General features: G+C 46.7%; 1 protein-coding gene across 3 annotated transcripts in view; it reads left to right on the top strand.

Moving 5' to 3' along the window:
- DIS3L2 (DIS3 like 3'-5' exoribonuclease 2) overlaps positions 1-21,526 on the top strand; it is a 334,795-nt gene that overhangs the window by 52,390 nt on the left and 260,879 nt on the right. For all 3 annotated transcript variants that reach the window (XM_043963981.1, XM_043963979.1, XM_043963980.1), the window contains 2 exons: positions 2,334-2,387; positions 11,225-11,326. In XM_043963981.1, the coding sequence (XP_043819916.1) occupies positions 2,334-2,387; positions 11,225-11,326 (156 nt within the window). The remainder of the gene's footprint in view (positions 1-2,333; positions 2,388-11,224; positions 11,327-21,526) is intronic.

Here is a 21,526-nt window from a genome sequence, read left to right as displayed (position 1 = left end):
AGGAAACCGCTGATTGAGAAACACCCACCCAGTACCACTTGGCTGATTGTTTCTACAGCCCAGGGTACTGGTGTATAGTTTTAGGAATCAGGTCAGTCTAGTATTGGAAAACTCAGACCAATTGGAGTAACCCAAATGAGTGACACTAAGAGTCTGTGGTCTTCCCCCAGTGCTCTCCTTATGTAATAATATTGCCCAGTGGCTGGAGAGTTGACTAGATGGTCAGGCAAACCTGGGTTCAGGTTCCACCCATGGCACACTGGCTGTGTGACCCTGGATAAGTCACAGGACTTCTGGGTATCCCACTTAACACTAAGACTATGAGTTACAGAGAAGCTACTGATCTGCATTGGTAGAAAGCATTTTCTTATTGGGTGCTCCGTATGCCTCTGGCAAAAATGTTTTCTCATGAAGCGTGTGTGTGTTGGATTCTCACAGTAGGGACAGGGGAGAAGAAAAAGCTTCTGTCTTTTTCACACTGGAGGATAGTGATGCACACGTACTCTTGAGGAGAGCAGTGACACTCTCTTTTTCCATTGTCGGAGGACACTGAGGACCGAGGCTGGGCCAGGAGAGGAAGCAGCTTCTGGGGGCTCCTGAAGGGAGCTGGGAGTCAGCCAGAGGGCCCTGACCCGAGGCAGGCTCTATTCGCAGCAGTCCTCAAGTGGTGCTTCCCAAAAGGGAAAAGGAAAATAAACTCCAAAGCATCAGGAGTTTCTGTTCATTTTCAGAATATTCTTTGAATATGTGAAGTCTATAATCTGCATCCATCTCTAAGTTTTGAGTGTGCATGGAGGGAATAAATTCCTACTAGTAATTTATTGGAGCTTTCTTTCCAACCATGGACTCCCCAAGGTTCTGACCCTTCAGAACATGCAGCATTTATTACAACCATTAGTCACTATTTTAAGTTTGATTTTTATTAGTCTAAAATTAGTCAGTGTTTCGGTGGCCCTCATTGGAAGGAAATTCTACGAATACTTGGGTAATCAACACATTGAGACTTTCTAGGTCACACTGAAATCTGCCAAAAGAGGTGAATGAGACAAAGCTGTATGGGCACCATCCAAAATCAAGTTTCAGGCTTTTACCTCCAATGGAAAGTTGAGTGATCTGTCTTTGGTCAGTCAGTGGCATTTCCATTTGTAGCTGACATAGTACAGCGACATGCTGTTGGGCGTGTGAGTGATATCACCCGCTCTTGCAGGAAAGCTCATAATTCAAACCTGGCAGATCAGTGAGGGAGAAAATGATTTTAACCCATATTTTATGTCTACACCTGTTTTGCTAATTACATTGTGTCTGTCAGCATTTTGGAAAACATTTGAAACACCCTCTCCAGGCACCGTTTGATTCTGGCTTGTTAGAAAGTAATGGACATCATCTGAAAATTCCAGGGGAGTGCAGTCTATGCAGCTGGAGCCTACAAAGGGTTACAGCTTCCTTCCTGAGCCAGAAGCTCAACTGCTCTTACAAACACTCCTCCCCACCCCCAGCCAGCCCCGTTTGCACCCCCATGTGTAAATAAAATCAGCCCCGGACATAGTGTTTGTATAACATAAAGCTGGAGGCAGCCTGGGTGGCCTCCATGATGGAGCCAGCAGTGTGATTTGCATTCAGCGTTGGTTGTGGGCCACTTGGGCTGAGTCTGTGAGCTGGCTGGTCTTTTGTGTTGCCTAAGCAGCTAGGTGGTATATATAATGGGAGAGTCTGGCACTTGAAATCAGCAAGACCTGAGTTCAAATTGGGACCCAGATACTTTCTAGCTGTATAATCTGGGCAAATCGCCTAACTGCTTTGAATCTGAATTTCCTCATCTGTAAAATGGAATAATAGTAGCACCTGACTTAGAGAGTTTTTGTGCGGATAAGATGCACTTTGCCAACCATATGCATTGAAGGCATCTTGCTTTAAGTCAAGGTGCACTAGGTAGGAAAATGTCAGAAATCTGTGGTTATGGGCAGTTTTTTGGAATTTGGAGCATGTAAAGGCCTGCCCTCATCGTGCAGTAAGGATGCATTACCCTCTTTGTTCTGATGGTGAAATGGGTAAAACCGCATCTAAAATCCAGGTAACTGGAGATTTAAAGTATTCTCCCCTAGAGTTGTTTCATCTTTGTGGACACCCCATGCACTCCACCACAATTTCCTTCATCTCTGATCTCAAGATGCCAGTTCTCAAATTGTGTTTTAGGATAAAGATGTTAGTGTAATCCTAAGATTGAAAAATATAGTAATAAATCTGGAGTCCTGGATTCAGCAACAAATCTCTGAGGCATTATGGCTCTCATCTGTTGGAACTGTTTCTCAGGCTAATTTTTTTTTTTTTTAAAGGGTGTGTTGAGGATAAATCCGAAGAAGTACCATGAGGCTTTTATTCCTTCTCTGGTAAGTTAAATAACTTAATATACATTGTCATACTTAACTTGTTAGACAGACATTGAATTCACAAAAGCCAAATTGTGTGTAAGAATTGGAGAACAAATGAGCTGAGTAAAGTTGAGGATGGGTAACTTTCCTGTGTACCTTCAGCCATGCCGTGAGGGCCCACTTGCCATGGAAGTCGGGCCACTTGCTTGCTGGACTGCTGAAAGCAGCTGAGCCCAGATGGAGGCCCACCGGTTAGTGTAACTGGACTCCCTTGGTTTACGGCTTAAGAGGATTTATGGTTTTTTCCAGCGAGTTAAATTAATCTCTCCTAAACAAATATGCTATCTACTTTCGATCGACTCTGTGATCTAATCTGTAAAGTTTGTCCAAAAATAACGTGTAACACCTTTAAAAAAACAAAACAAACCCAAACTGGTCCAAGTTCCCCTTTTCTGTAGTTAGAAGAATTTGCCCAATGCCTCTGCTTTGGATCATTGTGCCCCTTCCTTACGTCAGTGACTCATGAACAAGGAAGGGCCTTTGCCATTTCAGGGGCTTGTGTTGGTCACGCTGAGCTGGGTCTGGGAGAGCCAACAATGTTGCTTTGGATATGACTTAATGGTACACATGGAAAAAAGATGAGAGAGGCATATTTCCAAGCCTTCACTTCCTGGGACTTTAGCTCCTTCATCTCTAATTTGAGGACAGTGGACTGGATGATCTCTGGAGGTTTCTACCAGATAGGAAAGTGCTGATTTTATTAATATTCTGTATTTATGCCTTCATGCCTTTTCTCTTTGGAATAAATAAGAAAGGGTGCTACTTGGGATTTATATTGCCTAAGTTAGTTTAAACCTCAAACAGGACAAATCAGCTGAGTGTTACCTTTAAATTCTGTCTAGTGTTCAATGCTTACTACTGCTGCTACTACTACTGCTACTTCTTAAAAAAAAAAAATCTAAGTCATCTTACTGACTACTATCTAGCCCATTGCTTTCTTTGTCTTCCAGGAGGTGGGGCCTAGTAACAATGCCAGTATAATAACTGTCTAGAGAGAAAGAAAGTGAGAGCGAGAGAGAGCAAGCACAAGTGAGCCTCTAGGAATAAGGAGGCGATGATCTCATTGTCCTCTACCCTGATCACTGCACCCCACGTTGGACTACAGGTTCTCTCCAGAATTTATCTTTGTCCAGATCTGTTGTGAATGCTTCTTGTGCAGAAGCTCCTTCCCCTAATGTAGATCGGAAGCTCATCTTTAAGTGACAGTCTTAGAGGGGCTTGTTCACATTCATGCAGCCAGGACCTGAACCCATGTCTTGCTGACTCCATAGACAGCTCCCTGCTCTCTGTACCACGTTGCCTCTCTAGGACCTCTAGGATCTGTGACAGACAGTTATTCCAGCCTTGAGTGGTGGGGACTTCCCTGTCCCGAACGGCCGCCTATTCCTCCTGGGGATGTCACTAATGGTTCAGAATGTTTTCCTTATCTTTAGCTGAAACCTGCCTCTGTACCTTGAGCCCACTGTTCCCTCCAGAGTCCTGCAGAACTGATTTCAGACCTCTAGCCCAGGGCTTCTTCACCACCTCTTCCTCCTCCTCCTCTTTTCCTAGATAAGGATCCTCTCCCTTTTTATCACCCTTATCCTCTTCCTCCTCTTCCTTCTCATCATTGTCATCCTCCTCTTCCTCTTCCCTTTCCTCCTCCTCCTCTTCCTCCTCTTCCTTCTCCTCCTCCTCCTCTTCCCCTTCCTCCTCCTCTTCCTCCTCCTCTTCCCTTTCCTCCTCCTTCTCTTCCTCCTCTTCCTTCTCCTCTTCTTCTCCTCCTCCTCCTCTTCCCCTTCCTCCTCCTTCTCTTCCCCTTCCTCCTCCTTTTCTTCCCCTTCCTCCTCCTCCTCTTCCCCTTCCTCCTCCTCTTTCCCTTCCTCCTCCTCCTCTTCCCTTTCCTCCTCCTCCTCTTCCTCCTCTTCCTTCTCCTCCTCCTCCTCCTCCTCTTCCCTTTCTTCCTCCTTCTCTTCCTCCTCTTCCCCTTCCTCCTCCTCTTCTTCCTCCTCCTCTTCCCCTTCCTCCTCCTCCTCTTCCTCCTCCTCTTCCCTTTCCTCCTCCTTCTCTTCCTCCTCTTCCTTCTCCTCCTCCTCCTCCTCTTCCCTTTCCTCCTCCTTCTCTTCCTCCTCTTCCTCCTCCTCTTCTTCTCCTCCTCCTTCTCTTCCCCTTCCTCCTCCTCTTTCCCTTCCTCCTCCTCCTCTTCCCTTTCCTCCTCCTTCTCTTCCTCCTCTTCCTCCTCCTCTTCTTCTCCTCCTCCTTCTCTTCCCCTTCCTCCTCCTCCTCTTTCCCTTCCTCCTCCTCCTCTTCCCTTTCCTCCTCCTCCTCTTCCCCTTCCTCCTCCTCCTCTTCCCTTTCCTCCTCCTCCTCTTCCCTTTCCTCCTCCTCCTCTTCCCCTTCCTCCTCCTCCTCTTCCCTTTCCTCCTCCTCCTCTTCCCCTTCCTCCTCCTCCTCTTCCCCTTCCTCCTCCTTCTCTTCCCCTTCCTCCTCCTCCTCTTCCCCTTCCTCCTCCTCCTCTTCCCTTTCCTCCTCCTCCTCTTCCCCTTCCTCCTCCTCCTCTTCCCTTTCCTCCTCCTCCTCTTCCCCTTCCTCCTCCTTCTCTTCCCCTTCCTCCTCCTTTTCTTCCCCTTCCTCCTCCTCCTCTTCCCCTTCCTCCTCCTCCTCTTCCCCTTCCTCCTCCTCCTCTTCCCCTTCCTCCTCCTTCTCTTCCCCTTCCTCCTCCTCCTGAGATTATCAGAAGTGGCTGGGAGTCCTTGGGAGCAATGGAGTCAGAAATAGTAGTCGCAGCAGCCCCTTACCACTGAAGACTTGTGCATCTCATGACTTTCTCATCACCAACACTGCCTTCCATATACTTAAACACAGTAAGACTTCACGGATGCACCCTTGCAGCAAACATTGGCATTTAACACATTGCGTCATTGTAAGGAGAAGAGAGAGTGTGAGAAGAATGAAGATAACTGTGTGGCACAGAGTGCTGGACCAATCGTAGACTTATCACCTCTAAGTTAAACATTCATATTCAACAAAAGTGGTGGCCCCCAGGCAAGATGGCTCCCAGAAGACTTAATATCAACAGAGTATAGCATTTCTCTGTGGAAGAAGTCTGTTACTCACTTAGAAGGAAAGCTGAGTCAACATGTGGTTGACAACAGTGGAGACGAAAAAGGAGTGGGCAGCTTTCAGAGATTTGGTATACAGAACCACATTTACTCATCTGGGCCAGAACACTTGCAAACATCGAGACTGGTTTGGTGAAAATGATGGGGAAATTCAGAAGCTGCTAAATTGAAGATGAGATTTTTCTCATTTTTCACAGGGATTACCAGCAAGACAGTTCATCCATCTCTAAGAAGGCAGCTTTTAATTCCATCAAAAGTAAAGTGCAGGGGTGGCTAGGTGGCACAGTGGATAAAGCACCGGCCCTGGATTCAGGAGTTCCTGAGTTCAAATCCGGCCTCAGACACTTGACACTTACTAGCTGTGTGACCTTGGGCAAGTCACTTAACCCCCATTGCCCTGAAAAAAACAAAAAACAAAAACAAAAAAAAAGTAAAGTACAAGTGAAGCTTAGAGAGGTGCAGGATTCTTGGCTCAGGAAGAAGGCAGATGGAATTCAGTTTTATGCTGACAGTAACAATCCAAAGTGCTTTTATGATGCCCTGAAGGCTATTTATGGACCAAAGACCTATCCTGTGCCTCAGCTACTCAGTGCTGATGGAGCCACACTGATCAGTGATAAGGACGTGACCCTGGAGAGGTGGGCTGAACACTGCCATAGCATTCTATTTTAACAGACCATTATCATACAGGGTTTTTTTGTTTTGTTTTGTTGTTGTTGTTGTTTTGTTTGTTTTTGTGGGGCAGTGAGGGTTAAGTGACTTGCCCAGAGTCACACAAGCTAGTAAGTGTCAAGTGGATGAAGCCAGATTTGAACGCGGGTCCTCCTGAATCCAGGGCTGGTGCTTTACTCACTGAGCCACCTAGCTGCTCCTCTTAACAGACCATTACCAACCAGTGCTGAAGCCACTGACCATATACCTTAGGTTGAAGTCAGTCCTTCTCTAGCTGAACTTCCAGTTGAAGAAGAGGGTTTGAATGCCGTTTGGCGTCTCTTGGTAGCAAAGTGCCCGGTGCTGACTCTACTTCAGCTGAGATTCACAAGGCGGGGGTCCATTGCTCATACAAAAGCTGACTGAAATCTTCTGGGTTATATGGCAAGGAGGAGGTTATCTCCCCAGGCGTTCGAGGATGCCTTCAGTGTCCATATATGTTAAGGAAAAGGAAATAGGTTTGTCCTGTGACAGAAATGGGCACAGGGGTTTTTCTCTTAGTCATTGCCGGCAAGATCCTTGAGCCCCTAACAGGCTGCTCCTTTGCCTGGAGGATGGTCATCTACCTGAGAGCCAAAGTGGCTTTGGAAAGGGCTGAGGAACAGTTGACATGATGTTTCCTGCCTGACAACTTCAGGAGAAATGCTGGGATCAGAACAAGTCTCTGTATGCACTGTTCAGAGGTCTGACCAAGGCCTTTGATACTGTCAGTCATGAGGGCTTGTGGAAGATCACGGTACAGTTTGGTTGCTTGGGGAAGTATGTCAGTCTCGTAGGACGGTTCTACAGCGGCAGGCTTGCTTAGGGCCTGGGTAATGGATGATGCTCCTGTGCTCTCCCCGTCACCATTGCGGGGCAGCAGGGCTGTATGTTTGCTCCCATGCTTTTTAGCGCGGTGTTCTCAGTGATGTCAGATACCTTCAACAAAGATGAAGCAGTATCAAGGTCAGCTATCGTACTGAGAGCATATTATTTAACTTGAAAAGGCTACAAGCCAAGACTAAAGTGGAGGAAGAGTTGGTGCATGACTTCATAGGGATAAGGGAGGGAAGTGCTCCATCTTAGTATCATGTGAAAGTCATGTGCTCCACACCTGGGGAATCAGGAGGCTGCTGGCGGGAAGGCCACTGATGGACTGCAGGACCCAAGGGGGCCTTTGTTCACTTGTTCTGCTGCTTTCCACAGTGTGGAAAGGCCCAGAGGAGGGAGATGCAAGAGGCTGATGAATGGTGGTTGGTGGAGAAGCCATCAGCCAGTGAGTGGATGCCAGGTGGACCCCACATGTGGGTCCAGAGGGTAGCTTTTGGGCACCAGTGTTGTCAGTCATTTTCCTATGAGGCTCTGGACCAGAAGCATTTTGGGAGGATGTCAAAGTGGCCTCAGGCTTTTCGCAGAATTCCCCTCTGAGGAAGCTGGTAGCAGTTCGGGTATGATTGAGTCACCTTAGTGACTAGTGGAAGCAGGAAATGGAATTCCAGAATTGGGCTGGCATAGCTTGGTAGTCTTGGTCCCCATGTTTCCTTCTCCATCTTCACCTGGCCAATCATCAGACCCCAAAGATGAGGTAAAGAGGAGACTCAAACAAGTACTCTTAGATAGTCCAGAAAGAGGTCCTGCAGATCAGGGTCAGAACTTCCCATGACTTTGCCCTAAGGAAGAGTGAGGATCACACAGGTCTTAAGAATTTAACGGAGGCCAGTATCCTCATTTGTCTAAGGGTGGGCTTGGCTTCGTCGTTGATGCTCTCGATGGCCCTAAAATCTTCTTTTCTTATTGTGCCCACCCTCCAGGACCTCCCAATTTAGTTGGAAAGGCAAACTGAAGCCTTCCCTTCTCAGAGCTCTAGAAGCCGTTGTGGGAGCCAGCACTGCCGAGCTGCTGGATTAAAGTGTCCACACAGGCTAAGCACTGCGAATGAATTATCAGGTATAAAAGAGACATTTCTCTTTGTTTCCAATTTGGCAGGCCACCTTCGACTTAGCTATGTGCGTCACTCCAGCTTTTGCTGGCATCAGAAGACTTCAGTTTTCTACCGAAAAAATCCCAAATACATTGGATAGATCAGATGAATGGATGTGCCAACTTCCATCTGGCTCCCAGTAAGGACGGCCCTGAAGGGAAGTCGAGAAATAGGATAAAATAAAGTGGTTTTCAAATGCACCAGGATAAAGTCTCATTACTGAGATAACCTTGGGTTTTGTTTTGAAACTTTTGGTTGATTTTATTTTGGAGATGAAAAGAAAAAGGAAAACCAGGACCATCTGTAAGAATCTGGCCTTTTAAAGGACCCAGCTTCCACTCTCAGTTACATTTGTCCAGGAGGCTTTGCGATTTTTCTGCATCTTGTCATGGGAGGCAGCCTGGGTGCAGCTGTCGGGTTGGCTGCTGGTCTGGAGGGAGTCATTTTCCTGATGGGCGATGTTCTGCCCCTCGTGGTGTGACTGTGGTTGAACCTCCGTTTTTCCAGGTATCCAGGCAGACTGCCACATCTCCTCTTTACCATGTCCCTTCTCACAAGGGATGGGCACAGGAATGTCATTGTCAGTCCTAGAACTTTTGAGAACAAGCTTTTGGGGATTTCTGTGCTGAGGTGTCAGCGCTTCGGGTGCTTGGCTCCTTCGAGGTAATGGCATCCTAAGCCCTTGTTTTACAGTGGGAGAAGTCAGGCCCAGCCCAGGGAAGTGATGGAGGTAGGATTGGAACAGATTCTCTAGCTGCAGAGCTTGTTGACTTGTAATTAAGAAGACTGAATCTTAACCTTTAATACACTGTCCAATCATTCCACAGTTTGATAGAGAAAAGGCTTCAGGCAAGAGCTGAGCAGGGCAGCAGCCCCTCTGTGGTCTGTCTTGTGCTCATGGGTCCATTGGGCTTCTTGGGATGGAGGAGAGACCACAGCAGCCTGCCCTCTTCCTCTCAGCTCCTTAGAAAGGAGGCCTCTCCTTGGAGACAGTGACAGGTTAGCATGACCTCCCAGACCCCCACATCTTGTTACAGGAAAACCAAAGCCACCTTGCTGACCCCGCGTCACGCTCTAGCTCTTGACACCTTCCTGCTTGCAGTGGGACACTCTGTATTTTTGGAAGCAGGCTGTCTCTGAGGTCATCTTGGAGTAATTGGGGGTTTCTGTAGCTAGCGCAGCAGCCACTCGGCACTGAGCGGGTGGGGTTGGGGTTGGGGTTGGGGTTTGGCTGAGGCTGAGGCAGCAGCTGCCAGTCTCTTGCTAGCCAACCTTAAAGGAGAAGGCTTGGGCTGCCGTCCGAGGTCTCCTGAGAGTGTGTGCCTGGGGAGGGATGGAGTGGAGGGACCTCTCCTGGGTTTAGGACCGGGGATCTTGGGGTGTTGTGCCAGGGAGAGTGCCCAGCCCACCATGCCTGTTCCTCCAAGCTGCTTTGCTCAGAGAAACCTTATTAGTTAGCTAGCGTTGGGGTTCTTCCCAGTGTGGTACAGCTTGGGGCCCAGAGACTTGGAGAGGAGGAGCAGCTTGCCCCCATCCTCTGCCTAGGCCACAGGGGAAGAGGGGTCTGACGCTCGGGGTCCTGACTCCAAATCTGACCCTTGTTCTCCTCCATCTGAGGCTGTTCCCCTCTTGGGAAGAGCTTTTCCCGAGGCCTTTCCTGAACACCAGAGGAAAACTGTGAAAGCACAAAGGGACGGGGGTCACTGAGTTTTCCTGCGGGCTGCCGCCTGACTTGGAAAACCACATGTGAATATTATCTTTGTCCCAGTGTATTTTTATTTGTTTTGTTAAGTTCGTTCCCCAGGGGCAGCTAGGTGGCGCAGTGGATAGAGCACCGGCCCTGGAGTCAGGAGGACCTGAGTTCAGATCCGGCCTCAGACACTTAACACTTACTAGCTGTGTGACCCTGGGCAAGTCACTTAACCCCAATTGTCTCACTTAAAAAAAAAAAATTCGTTTCCCAGTTACCTTTATGTCTGTTTCTGCTAGCACTGGGGAACGTGCCAGGGGCCCATGGGCCCTTGGACCCAGGGTTGGCACCTCTGTTTTCAAGTGCTCTGAGTTGTGGTTGCCTGGTATGTTTCTCCTGGAGCCTATCGGGTCTTCAGGTACCAGAAGAGTGTGACTCTTGTATGAGCAGCAGGAGTTTAGAAGGAAGCCTCCCCACACAGGGAGGCTCTTCTAGTGCTCTGGGCATTCCGGGCAGCACAGACATCCCATTTCCACTGAGGCTGCCAAAGTTAAGGGCTTGGCCTTCTGTCGGGCGGCTATTGGGTGTTGGTTCTCAGGGTATTTCCCCTTATCCTCTGCTGGTAGAAGTGTCCAAGGAGGAGCACTAAGCCACATCCCCAGGAGAAGGGATTTTTTGATGGGGATGTTAGAGCCCCGAAGATTGTGTTCAGTCATCCATGCCTTCCTTGGTAACATCAGACACTCTGTGAGGCTGGTCCACCTGGTGTTTGTGGCCCTGCCGCCTCCTGTGCAAGATGAGAGGTGGTTGGGGTAGATGGCTTAACAACCTATGAATTTATGCTCTTGTTCCCGTTATAGATTTTTGGTCCCTCTTGGGCTTCTTGGGCAGTGGGTGGTGGGGCGGTGCTTGGCAGTGTGCGGCCAAAGGGGTTTTGTCTTTTTGTTGCCTAGACTTTGATCCTCCCGCATTCTCTTCTGTTCTTTTTTCTCGTGTCTCAACCATCCAACTGTAGTTCTGTTTAGGGAGAAGCAGCATGTCCTGATTGGGTAGAAAACCCCCCAACAAACCCAGCAATGACTGCGAAGCAGGCAGTTCGGGGCTTTATTTGTGTTTTGGCCACCCACCCACCTGTAGAGCACCTGGTAGGGCTTGGGTTGTTCAAGGCCAGGCATACTCATTCTTGTTCCATCTGACATTCGTGCCAAGGAGACTGACTTCATGCTGCCGTTCTCTGTAGCCTGCTCTTCTTAGGACCCCAGAAAACCCATACAGTTGGCATCTTTGACCCTGGGAAGGTGACTTTGAGCTGTGATTGTGTTTCCCTTCACAGGATGGGACCAGAGACATCTTTATCGATGGAGTTGTCGCTCGGAACAGAGCTTTGAATGGTGATGTGGTGGTTGTGGAACTGCTGCCCCAGGATCGCTGGAAGGTCAGTTTTATCCCCTTTCTGTTCGGGTTTCGCTCTCTTCTTTGATCCCCAGAGCCTGCTTGGGCTGGAGAGTCGGGAGCTGTGGCGAGGCCACAGGCCGGCCCTCCTGCGGGAGTATCTCTAGCAGTTGGGGGTTAGGGATTCCCCCCCCCCCCCCCGTTCTCCTGCTGCTTTCACTTCTTTGCTTCTGGAGAGCAGCCCCCACTTTGTATGCCTTGAACTCGCAGTGGGGGCTCAGGGTGGAAGGCAGCTCTGGGGAACAGGCTCCCATGCCCATGCCCACACTCTGTTATGTGCCCCTCGCCTTCGGCAGTGATAACTCAGTCACTGAGAGGGTGTCGGCAGCTCCCCAAGCCTCTCCATGCAGGCAGTTTCCTCCTTGAGAATTTCGGAGGCCCGTGAGGTCCCATGTCTAGTAGTAGAGGGGAGGGGAGGGCTTGAAGGTTTGCTCCCTGATCCCCCCACAACAACCTTGTGAACTAGGGAGTATGAGAATTGTTCTCATTTTACATATGGTGAAACTGAGACTTGGAGAGGGGCAGTGACTTGCTTCATGTCCAGCTGATGTTTGAGGAAGGACCAAAGCAGTTCCCATGGACTTTGAACTGGCTCATAGGCTGAACAAGTCCTTCCGCTTCTCTTGGCCTCTCTTTACTCTTGCAAATAAAGACCCTAGGACCCTGGTGGACAAGGGGGCCTCTTTCAGCTCTGGACCCTGGTCCTTTTGACCCTTTCTCAGCTTCTTCGTTGAGTTTGTTCATGTGTAACAAGTTGTGTATTTGCCTTCTGCCCTTAGGACTCCGTTCCTCACCCACCCCAGTATTTTCCTATCTGGTACGTATCGCTAGAGAGGTCGTTGTGTGCCTCATGGGCCTGTTCTGGGGCACGTGTCCCCTGATCTGAGGAGGGTAGCTGTGGCTTCCTCTTTAGCTCTGCTGCATGGATTGTGGTGTCTGCTCCAAGGCCTTTGCAGGCTACTTTTCAGGCTTACCCAGGGGGCCTGAGTAGGTGTGTCTCTACCTGATAATAGCCATCCCTTAAAAGACAGACAGGGGACAGTTGTCCTGCCATCTCCGAGCATGTGGCAATGTTGTGAGCTGGTGGGACAGAAAGCATGTCAATGGGCAGCTGGGCCACAACATGGTCGTTCTTAGTCTCTCGTGGATTCTTTCTCTGCAGCTCCAAACCACCTACTCTTAGCATTGAATTGAATTGGGGGGAACGGAAGGAAACCGACTCGAACTAAGTATTTCTTTTTCTTTCTTTTTTTTTTTTTTTGGTGGGGGCAATGTGGGTTAAGTGACTTGCCCAAGGTCACACAGCTAGTAAGTGTCAAGTGTCTGGGGCCGGATTTGTGAACTAAGTATTTCTTGAGATTATTCTTTATTGTGCTTATGTTGGACTAAAGGAGACCACGTGGAAGTGATAAGGCAAGGCCCCAGTCTTTCCCTAGCTGGGAGAATAAGACGTTAGATGTTTCTGAGCATGTGGAACACTTATATCACACTGCAAAGATTATAGTAAGTGGGAAAATGCATTTAAATCCACTTGCTGGCTTTTCCATTTTAAGAAAAAACAAAATACAGATACAGAGGCAGCAGAAATTACTGGACATATTAGAATCTGGAAAACTGCATGGAGGAGGTGGTGATCCATGAGGTGTCTAGTCAGGTCTTGGTAGACAGCAGGCTATGAGGAAAAGAACAGTGGTCGTGAACTTGAAGAAAATGCCGAGGCTGAAGTGTGGAGTCATGGAATCCCTCTTGGATTTGGGAGAGCACTCACAGGCTGTTGCCTAATCACGTGAAAACCTTTGGTGAGGGGCAGCCGGCCACTTCCCAGAGCAGTCTGTGGGGGGCAGCTCTGATCCTTGGGGAGTTCTCCCTTGTGTTGAGCTAGAATCTACCTCTTCATAATCACTTCCTCTCATTGCTCCAAGTTTTTCCTTCTAGGGACAAGCAGGACAAGCCTTGTCCCTTTTCTAAAAGGACAGCTCTTCATATATTTGGGGCTAGTTATTCTGCTTTCCCAGAACTGTCTTCTCTCTAGGTTAAAAACCCCTTGGTCCCTGTCCAGTGTGAGGAAGGGCCCCTTCATTATCTTGGTACCTGTGGATTCTCTCCACCTTATCAAGCTCCTTTCTCAAATATGGTGTCCAGACAGAGCCTGGTGCTCTGGGAAACATCTGCAGAGAGCAGATGGTGGCAGACCTGTTCCCTCCCCTCATTGACCAAGACAGCCAAGTGCCCTGCCTCTAACACATAGTTTTATTACTTTATTTGAAAAGAATTATTAAAAAAAATTTTGAACAGCAAAAAAAGAGCATTTTCTATGAAACTGAACCTTTATTTCATGTTACTTTCAGAACTGTCCTGCTTGACTGTGTTTCTCTTTTGACTTCCTTTGGGTCTCTTCTGTGCATATAACCCTATTTTTCAGTAGTACCCCCACTTTGCTTCTGTGTTGCCAATTTCTCCGTCTTTCCCTGACCCCAATTAAAAAAGCGGAAGGAGAAAAACACCCCACCTTTGTAACAAATAAACATGGTCAAGCAGCATGAACCCTGTTATTGCCTTTGTGACACAGCAGGAAGAGCATTGGGATTGTGGTCAGAGCACCTGGCTTTGAATCCCTGTGCTGTTTTTTCTGACCTCTCTGACCTTTGGGGGGCTCCCGACCTCTCTGGGTCTCCAGTGAGTTGTCTTATTTGTAAAATGGAGGGGTCAGAGTGAGTGACCTTGAAGATCCTTTACCACTTGAAGCCTCTAATTCAATGAGAGTCAGCCACATTTATTTATTTGATACTGTTAACTTTGTCACTGTCTTGAACACTAGAACCGGTGCGCTCTGCTTTTTGTCTAGGATAGGAGTTTCATCTTGGTATTGTGGCTGCTGCTTCCTCTTTTCACATCATTTGGAAAAAAAAATTACTGATTCATTTTCTTTGAACACAATAGGCACTTGTTGAGAAAACTCCTTTACAAAGTACCTTCCTTGAGAAAACCATTATTGATGAGTAGAAAGTAGACGGGTGCTCTGGAGCTAACATTGCCCATGTTAATGATCAGGGCTCTGCTGCTTCACCATGTGGACGTTATTTGTCTTGTTGTAGCCGCTGTGTACATTATCCTCATGGCTCTACTTTCTCTTCTCTGTAATATTTCATATACATCTTTCTGTGATTCTGTGAATTCTTTTAAATTTGTCATTGCTCATGGTTCTGTGGAATACATTTGTTCAGCTGTTCTCCAGTTGTTGGGTCCAGGTATGGTTCCAGCTAATGCTACTAGAAACACTTTGGGCTGTAGGGCTCTTCTTCCCATCAGTCACCTTGTTGGCATCTAGTGCTAGCTGTGGGACCTACAGTGAGGTGACTCAGTGGTTAGAGCACTGGGTCTGGGGTCAGGAATCCTGTCTTGAGCACTGATTAGCTGTGGGACCCAGGGTCTACTTAGCCTCTGTCTGTCCCAATTTTCTCATCTGTCAGATGAGGATGATAACAGCGGTTCCTCGTCAGGGCTGCATGAGGATCACGGAAGATCATGCGTGTAAAGTGCCAAAGGGCGGGACAGTTTGGTAACTTTGTCTTTGCAGGCTTCATGATTGTTGTCCATGACAGTCAAACAACTTACAGATGACACCAGCAGTGAATCATCGCTGTCTTCCTGAAGCTTCATCTTTTCCAGCATCTTGGCAAGATTCCTGTGTCCAAGGTGACTTCCCCAGGGCTATCTTCATGACCTTTTCTCTCATCATTAGAGAGCTGGGATGTTTTTCAGGGAGTTGTCAATAGTTTGAGTCTCTTTTGAAAACAGTTCATGCCTGAACCTTCCTCATCTTTGTGTCCGTTCCCTAGAGATGTTAGATTTGTATCAGAGATATTTAATGCAAAGGTTTCCCTTGAATCTCTAGATTTTCCTCTGAATCTGGCTGTTTGCACTTTATTTGGGCAAAGGCTTTTAAATGCTAAATTAATCCACTCCCATTCATTACTAGTTATTCTTTTCTAATGGAATGGTAGAAGTGTCTCCTGGGGTGTGTGGGAAGTCAGCATGAGCTGAGCCGAGGAGGCTTGGGCGGAGGCCAGAGCCTTGGAGAAGGCTGTGCGTGGTGGCAGAGGAATAGGAGGTCCTGCACGGCTTGTGGCCCTGGCTCGGAGCTGGCGGCCATCAAGCCATAACAGTGCTTCCATCTACACACATGATCTCATGTGATCCTCACGCAGACCTCACTAGGAGCCACTGTCGTCATCCTCATTTTATGGATGAAGAAACTGAGGCAGACAGAGGCTAAGTGCGCCCTGGGGCCCACAGCTAGTCAGTGCCGAAGGCAGGATTCACACCCAGGTCTTCCTGGCTTCAGACTGTGCTCTAACCACTGAGCCACCTTGCTGCCAATTCTAGCAAAATTGGTTGTAAAATGAATCTATATAAAGTGACTCTTAGCTTCCCATTTCGAATTGAGTAAAATCTGCCTAATCAAAATTCTTTTGTAAGTAGACTTGAATCCATAGCATTTGTCAAAAAGGAGGTTACTTTGCGGCTTTGCCCTGTGGCAGTACTTGGGCCTCCCGGTGATCCTTTCTAGGACCTGGGAGGGCCTTGCATGCTTTCCTGCCTCTGGTCTCTTTTGGGAACCCAGGAATCCTCCCCCCTCTCCCCCCAACCACCCAGCTTCCCTCTGGAGATTCCTGCTGAATCTTTCCGCTCTCCTGGGCCGGGCTGGCCGCCAACACTTGGTTTTCCACACGGATGGTGCTTCTCGTTCAGCTTTTTGTTTTGGTGCCTTTAAAGGGGTTTGAGGTCTTCCACATGAGCTTGACTGTCCTTTTCTTGGAGAAGCTCTAAAGAGGGAGGGGCAGCCAGCAGACATCTGTGGTGCTTGTCCAACTGAGGGCGACTCTGCGGGTGACTCTGGTGCTGCGCTGGCCGCTTCTCTCCTTGTCGCTGTCTCTGCCTGGCTGCCCTGCAGGCCGGGACTGGCTAGGAAAACATCTCGGTTTGATCTGCATCGTGACACTCAGAGGTGCCTCGATAATATGGAGAGGGCTCGTGGGGCCCCAGTTGGGTTGTGGAGAGAGCGAGGTGTCAGAATCCATGGGAAACCAGCACTTCTTTCATTGCTCTTAGTATTTGTATTGCTGCTCTCGGCACAGGGGGAACTAGTGTCACTTGAGATGCTTGAGGTCAGTACCCATTCTATGGGGAGAAATGAATAGAAGGGAATAAAGAAATAGGATTTATGGACTTCATACAAAAATGGGAATTGTGGATGGATTTTAAAGTGTATTTCTTGTCTTCCTGTGCCATTGGGAAGGCAAGGACGGTGGGGATATACCAGGTATTGTGGGGTGGTCTCAGACTTACAATAGGAACCTATTTTAGGGGGAGATCTTTCTCTCTGGAGAACGCTGCTCCCTGCATAATTTCTCTTTGGAGTTTATAGAACACTAGGCTATTGAGTTCATTCCCTTGCCTACTTGGTTCCATTGATTTGCTTTTTTATTTTTTAACCCAAACCAAATTCTTTATAATATAGTGTGAAGTCTGGAAATGCTATTTTCTCTTTATTCCTCCTTTTTCCCCTTATTTTCCTTGATAGTCTAGATAGGGATCCCTTGACTTGTTCTAAAAAGATTGCATCCCAATACATTTGGCTTCTTTTTTAATCCTACATAGTTTATTTTGTTAATTTAAAAATATTATTCAGAAAAGAGGGCCCTCGGTTTCACTGGATTGCTAAAGCAATCCTGATTGCTAAAGCAATCCTGGACAAACCAATGAAGAATCTCATTCTGCATCTTTTGTTCTTCCAGATGAATTTTGTCATTATTTTTTCAGGCCCTTTAAAGTATCTCTTTGACAGTTTGATTGATATCGCATTGAAGCTGTAAATTCACTTTGGTAGTGTTGTTGTTTTTGTTATATTGGCATGGCTCATCCATGAGCACTGAATATTTTTCCAATGATTTTTTTGTCCATTATTTCTCTAAGGAATATTTTATAATCAAATCTACGTAATTATTGAATGTGCTTTGGTAGATTGAGCCACGGATATTTTATATATTTTGTAGGTTTTTGCATGAGACTTCCCTTTCTTTTATTGCCTCTTGAATTTTGTTGTTGTTATATAGAAAGACTATTTATTTTTGTGGGTTTACTTTTTAGCCTGAAACTTGGCTGAAGCTATTGTCTCATTTAGTTTCTTTGACGATTCCCTAGCGTTTCTAAGCAAACCATATGTTATTGGCAGGTAGGGATGGTTTTGTCTTCTTACTCTTCTCCCTTCACTCTTTTGTAGAAGTGGGCGGTGCATAGGGGTGGAACATCGCATATAATACCAGATTTTAAAAAATGTATTGATCAGTTTTGCTAATTACTTTCTCTGTAAAAAATGTGATGACGCATGGCCCTTTGGAAGTGGGAGTGGGAGAAATACAAGGGGAAACTTAGGGTATGTAAAAATAAAAGATATCAACAAAAATGTAATTTAAAACAGCTCCCCATCTGCTTTGTGCGGGTATTTAAAATGTTTCACTGGTGTATAATTTCACTTACATGAGGCAGATTTCAGGGCAGTATTGGGGAAAACCATCTGATAATTAGAACTTTGTTAAAAATGAATGGGCTGCCTCTTGAGATAGTTCCCCATCATTGGCACTGTCCAGGTGGCTGGATGGCCACTTATTAGCCTGTTAGAGAAGGGAATGAATACATCTGGAAGCTGGAATAGAGTGTCTTTAGGGGGCCCTTTCAACTCCAAGAACCTGTAACTGATTGATCACAGCTCCCGGAAAAGTGAGATACTTGGCAGAATATAGAGTGTTCCCTTCCTCTTCTTTCTCCTCTCCCACCCCCATATATATAGACTTGTATAAACACTGGAGGGCTGAACCACATTAGAGTCATTTCTCAAAAAGCTGGTGGCTCCCTTAACCAAAGAACATTCAGATCTCATGAACCTTTGTTGGAAGGGTCCTCAGAAGCCATTCAGTCTAACCTGGAATCCCCTCTCTGACAACCCTGAGAGGTCTCGGCCTTGGCTCAAAGCTTCTCCGGGGGAGAACTCACTATCTTTGGTAATAGACAGTCTATTGCACTTTCAGATAGCTTTAATTATTTATTAGGAAGTTTTCCTGTCCTTAAGCTGAAATTCTGCTGTTCAGTCATTTTTCAGTCGTGTCTGACTCTTTGTGACCCCATTTGAGGTTTTCTTGACAGAGATAATGAAGTGGTTTGCCATTTCCTTCTCCAGATCATTTCACAGATGAGGGAACTGAGGCAAACAGAGTGAAGTGACTTGCCCAGGGTTACACAGCTAGTGAGTGTCTGAGGCCAGATTTGAACTCAGGAAGATGAGTCTTCCTGACTCTAGGCCTGGGGCTCTTTCCAAAGTGGTGCCACTAGCTTCCCATACTGAAATGCTAGCTGGAGTATTCTTGTTCATGAAAAGGTATCTAATAACAATCACTGTACTTCTGAAAAACCAGTTTACTCAATAGCTGCTATAGCCTTTTTTTCTTTCACATATTTTTTCCTGAAAGCACCCTGAGGTTGGTTTTTATTGCTTTCCAAGGGAGAATTCTTTTGTAGCTGCCAGGGATGTGTTTGGGTCCACCATATGAAGATGTAGTTCTCACATCTGGGCAGAAACTGGAGACTTGTATTATCAATTCTTTCTTAACAGTGACTCAAAAAAAAAAGACAGAGAGAGAGAGTGTGAGAGAGAGAGAGAGAGTGTGAGAGTGAGAGAGAGAGAGAGAGAGAGTGTGAGAGAGAGAGAGAGAGGGAGAGAGAGAAAGAGAGTGAGAGAGAGAGAGAAAGAGAGAGAGGGAGGGAGGGAGAGAGAGAGTGTGTGTGAGAGAGAGAGAGAGAGAGAGAGAGGGAGGGAGGGGGGGAGAGAGAGGGAGAGAGAGAGAGAGAGAGAGAGAGAGAGAGAGAGAGAGAGAGAGAGAGAGAGAGAGAGAGAGAGAGAGAGAGAGAGTGTGTTTACTGGACTGTAGTTTGAGAGCTGAAGGGGACCTTGGAGCTCCGCTGGGTAAACCTTCTCACCTGACACTTTCTTTCCTCAGGAGGAAGCTGAGGCCCAGAAAGGCAGAGTACTTGCTCATGAGTGTGCAAATAGTGAGGTGCAGGCAGGGCTACCGTTACACCATTTAGTCTCGTTTAAAACTCACCATGTTGTCAGGCCTTTTATCACCCATTCTGGTGTCATAGATTTGGCTGAATTTTTGCAAAAACAAAAAAACTCACAAACTCATTTCCATGCTAAGGTATTAGTTAATTCTAGAAAATATCTTAAAACTGGGGGCCGTCTTTTTGAAACATATTGGCAAAGAAAAAAGGGCTTAGGCTTGAAGAAATAAGGGCAGTGCAGATAGAAGCAACTGTTCTTGTACGAAATTAAACAAAAAAAAAATCAAAGTGAACATTTAATCCTTAATTTTCAGCGGCTGTTCCCAAACCTTCCTTTTGGTCACGTGAAATCAATCTAGTATAGTAAATTGTTTCTTTTAACAGCTAACTTTTCCTTCAAGTGATTGTTTTAAAGTCTCGTCTTCCAAATTCTTCTCTAAATATACACTCATCATGCTAGATTATACTTAATCCAATCTCTTATATAACCACTATCATTTTGGATTGTTCTCATTTCTTAGTTCCTGTGGAATTAGGCTTTCTTAGAACTATTTGGTTTCTTGGCCTGCACAGCAGGCCCCAAAAAAGACTTGGAAGCTAGTTAATGATATCACACAAGGTCTTGGAGCCACCGCCCAGGACAGTATGGGCAGGTAGACTGTTGTCACAATTGAGCATTTGCTGGACTTGTTACACACACAACCTGTTGTTAACAGTCATCATTTTGTTCTCCCTTCTTGCCAACTCTAGGATCAAACACTTTCCGCCTGCATTTAAATTTGCCTTTAGATCTGTGTAATTCAAATAGAAAGGTCTGAAATAAGGAATGCACTATTCCTGGGGGAGAAGAGGCAGCTTATATTTGTACTGGGAAACTCCCAATTAACGTTTCAGAATTATTTCTTGGAAGATTAATTCTGCGCTCTTTCAAATCCCTGGTGATTAATGGTGGAGCTGGCTGCAAAGCCACACCTTTAACAGGCAAGCAGTTCAGTGTTAGACCTGGTAATTGAGAGGCCATGATCTGGCCGTAGTCACTGTCCACACAGCTAGAGTTAAGTGCCGCCATGTGGAGCCAATCCTTGTGGTGTGTTAAGCAGCTGTGGGGGCTTGCAGGTGACTCCTTTCAGTGGGCCTTCCTCCTGTGTCCTCCTGTGTCCTCTGTATCTTTGGAAAGTTGGGTCTTGCTCAGTTGGTTAGGGTGCTGTGTGAATGTCAGCTTGTAATCCACACACACCCCTAATGCAATGATACGTGTTGTTGTAACCAGGCAATTATCTTCAGTACTTCAAGGCCTTCTTGTCTCATTCCTGTGGGGATGGCCTCTTTGGATCACAGTCCCTCGTGCTGTAGTTAGTTTAATGAGTGGCTGGGGCCAAAACTGTTCATGGCTTGGTGGCCGGCCCATCTGCTGATGAACTTAGCTAGCTAGACTGGTTCTCGAGTGATAGAGACTTAGTCATCACTGGGTCTTTCCAGCTGGGTTCTAGCTCTGTGAGCTTGTGGACTGCTGGTTTATTACTTGAAAGTCATAGTCCCTTATGTTTCATCCTCAAGAGAATCCACCCTTTCTATTGCTAAAGCAGTAAAATTGTTTAAGAACACATTGTGAGAGATGACTGTTAGTAAATGTCATTGGTGATATTCCTAGAAAGTAGAACCTCACCTCGTTTAAGGGTCCATTCACTCTCCAAGCATCAGCCACGCAGTTGACAAGTCTTACCACAGCACCTGTGTGGCACTGGCGTGGGAGTCGAGAGACTTGGGTTTTGGAACTGTTTGTGTAACCCAGAGTGAATTGGTCCTGCTCAATAGACACCAGCTTCGTGATCTGCAGTGTTAGATTAGATGTTTTCTAAGGTCATTCCAATCTTCACATGCTGCAATTTTGTGAGAACTCAGGTGATTGAGCAAGCATTCGTTTGTATGCCGCTTGTCTAATTCACACAATGTTTTCCCCTCCGCAGACTTGATATATAAGTAGTTGCAAGCGTTCTTATTCTCATTTCCTACACGAGGAAAGTGAGGTTTAGTCTGATCAAGTGACACTGATTGTCGGCATCAG

The sequence above is a fragment of the Dromiciops gliroides genome, chromosome 4, assembly GCF_019393635.1.
Source record: "Dromiciops gliroides isolate mDroGli1 chromosome 4, mDroGli1.pri, whole genome shotgun sequence".
NCBI lineage: Eukaryota > Metazoa > Chordata > Mammalia > Microbiotheria > Microbiotheriidae > Dromiciops > Dromiciops gliroides.
Note: the sequence above shows the minus strand (reverse complement) of the source record. Positions and strands in the feature narration are given on the sequence as shown.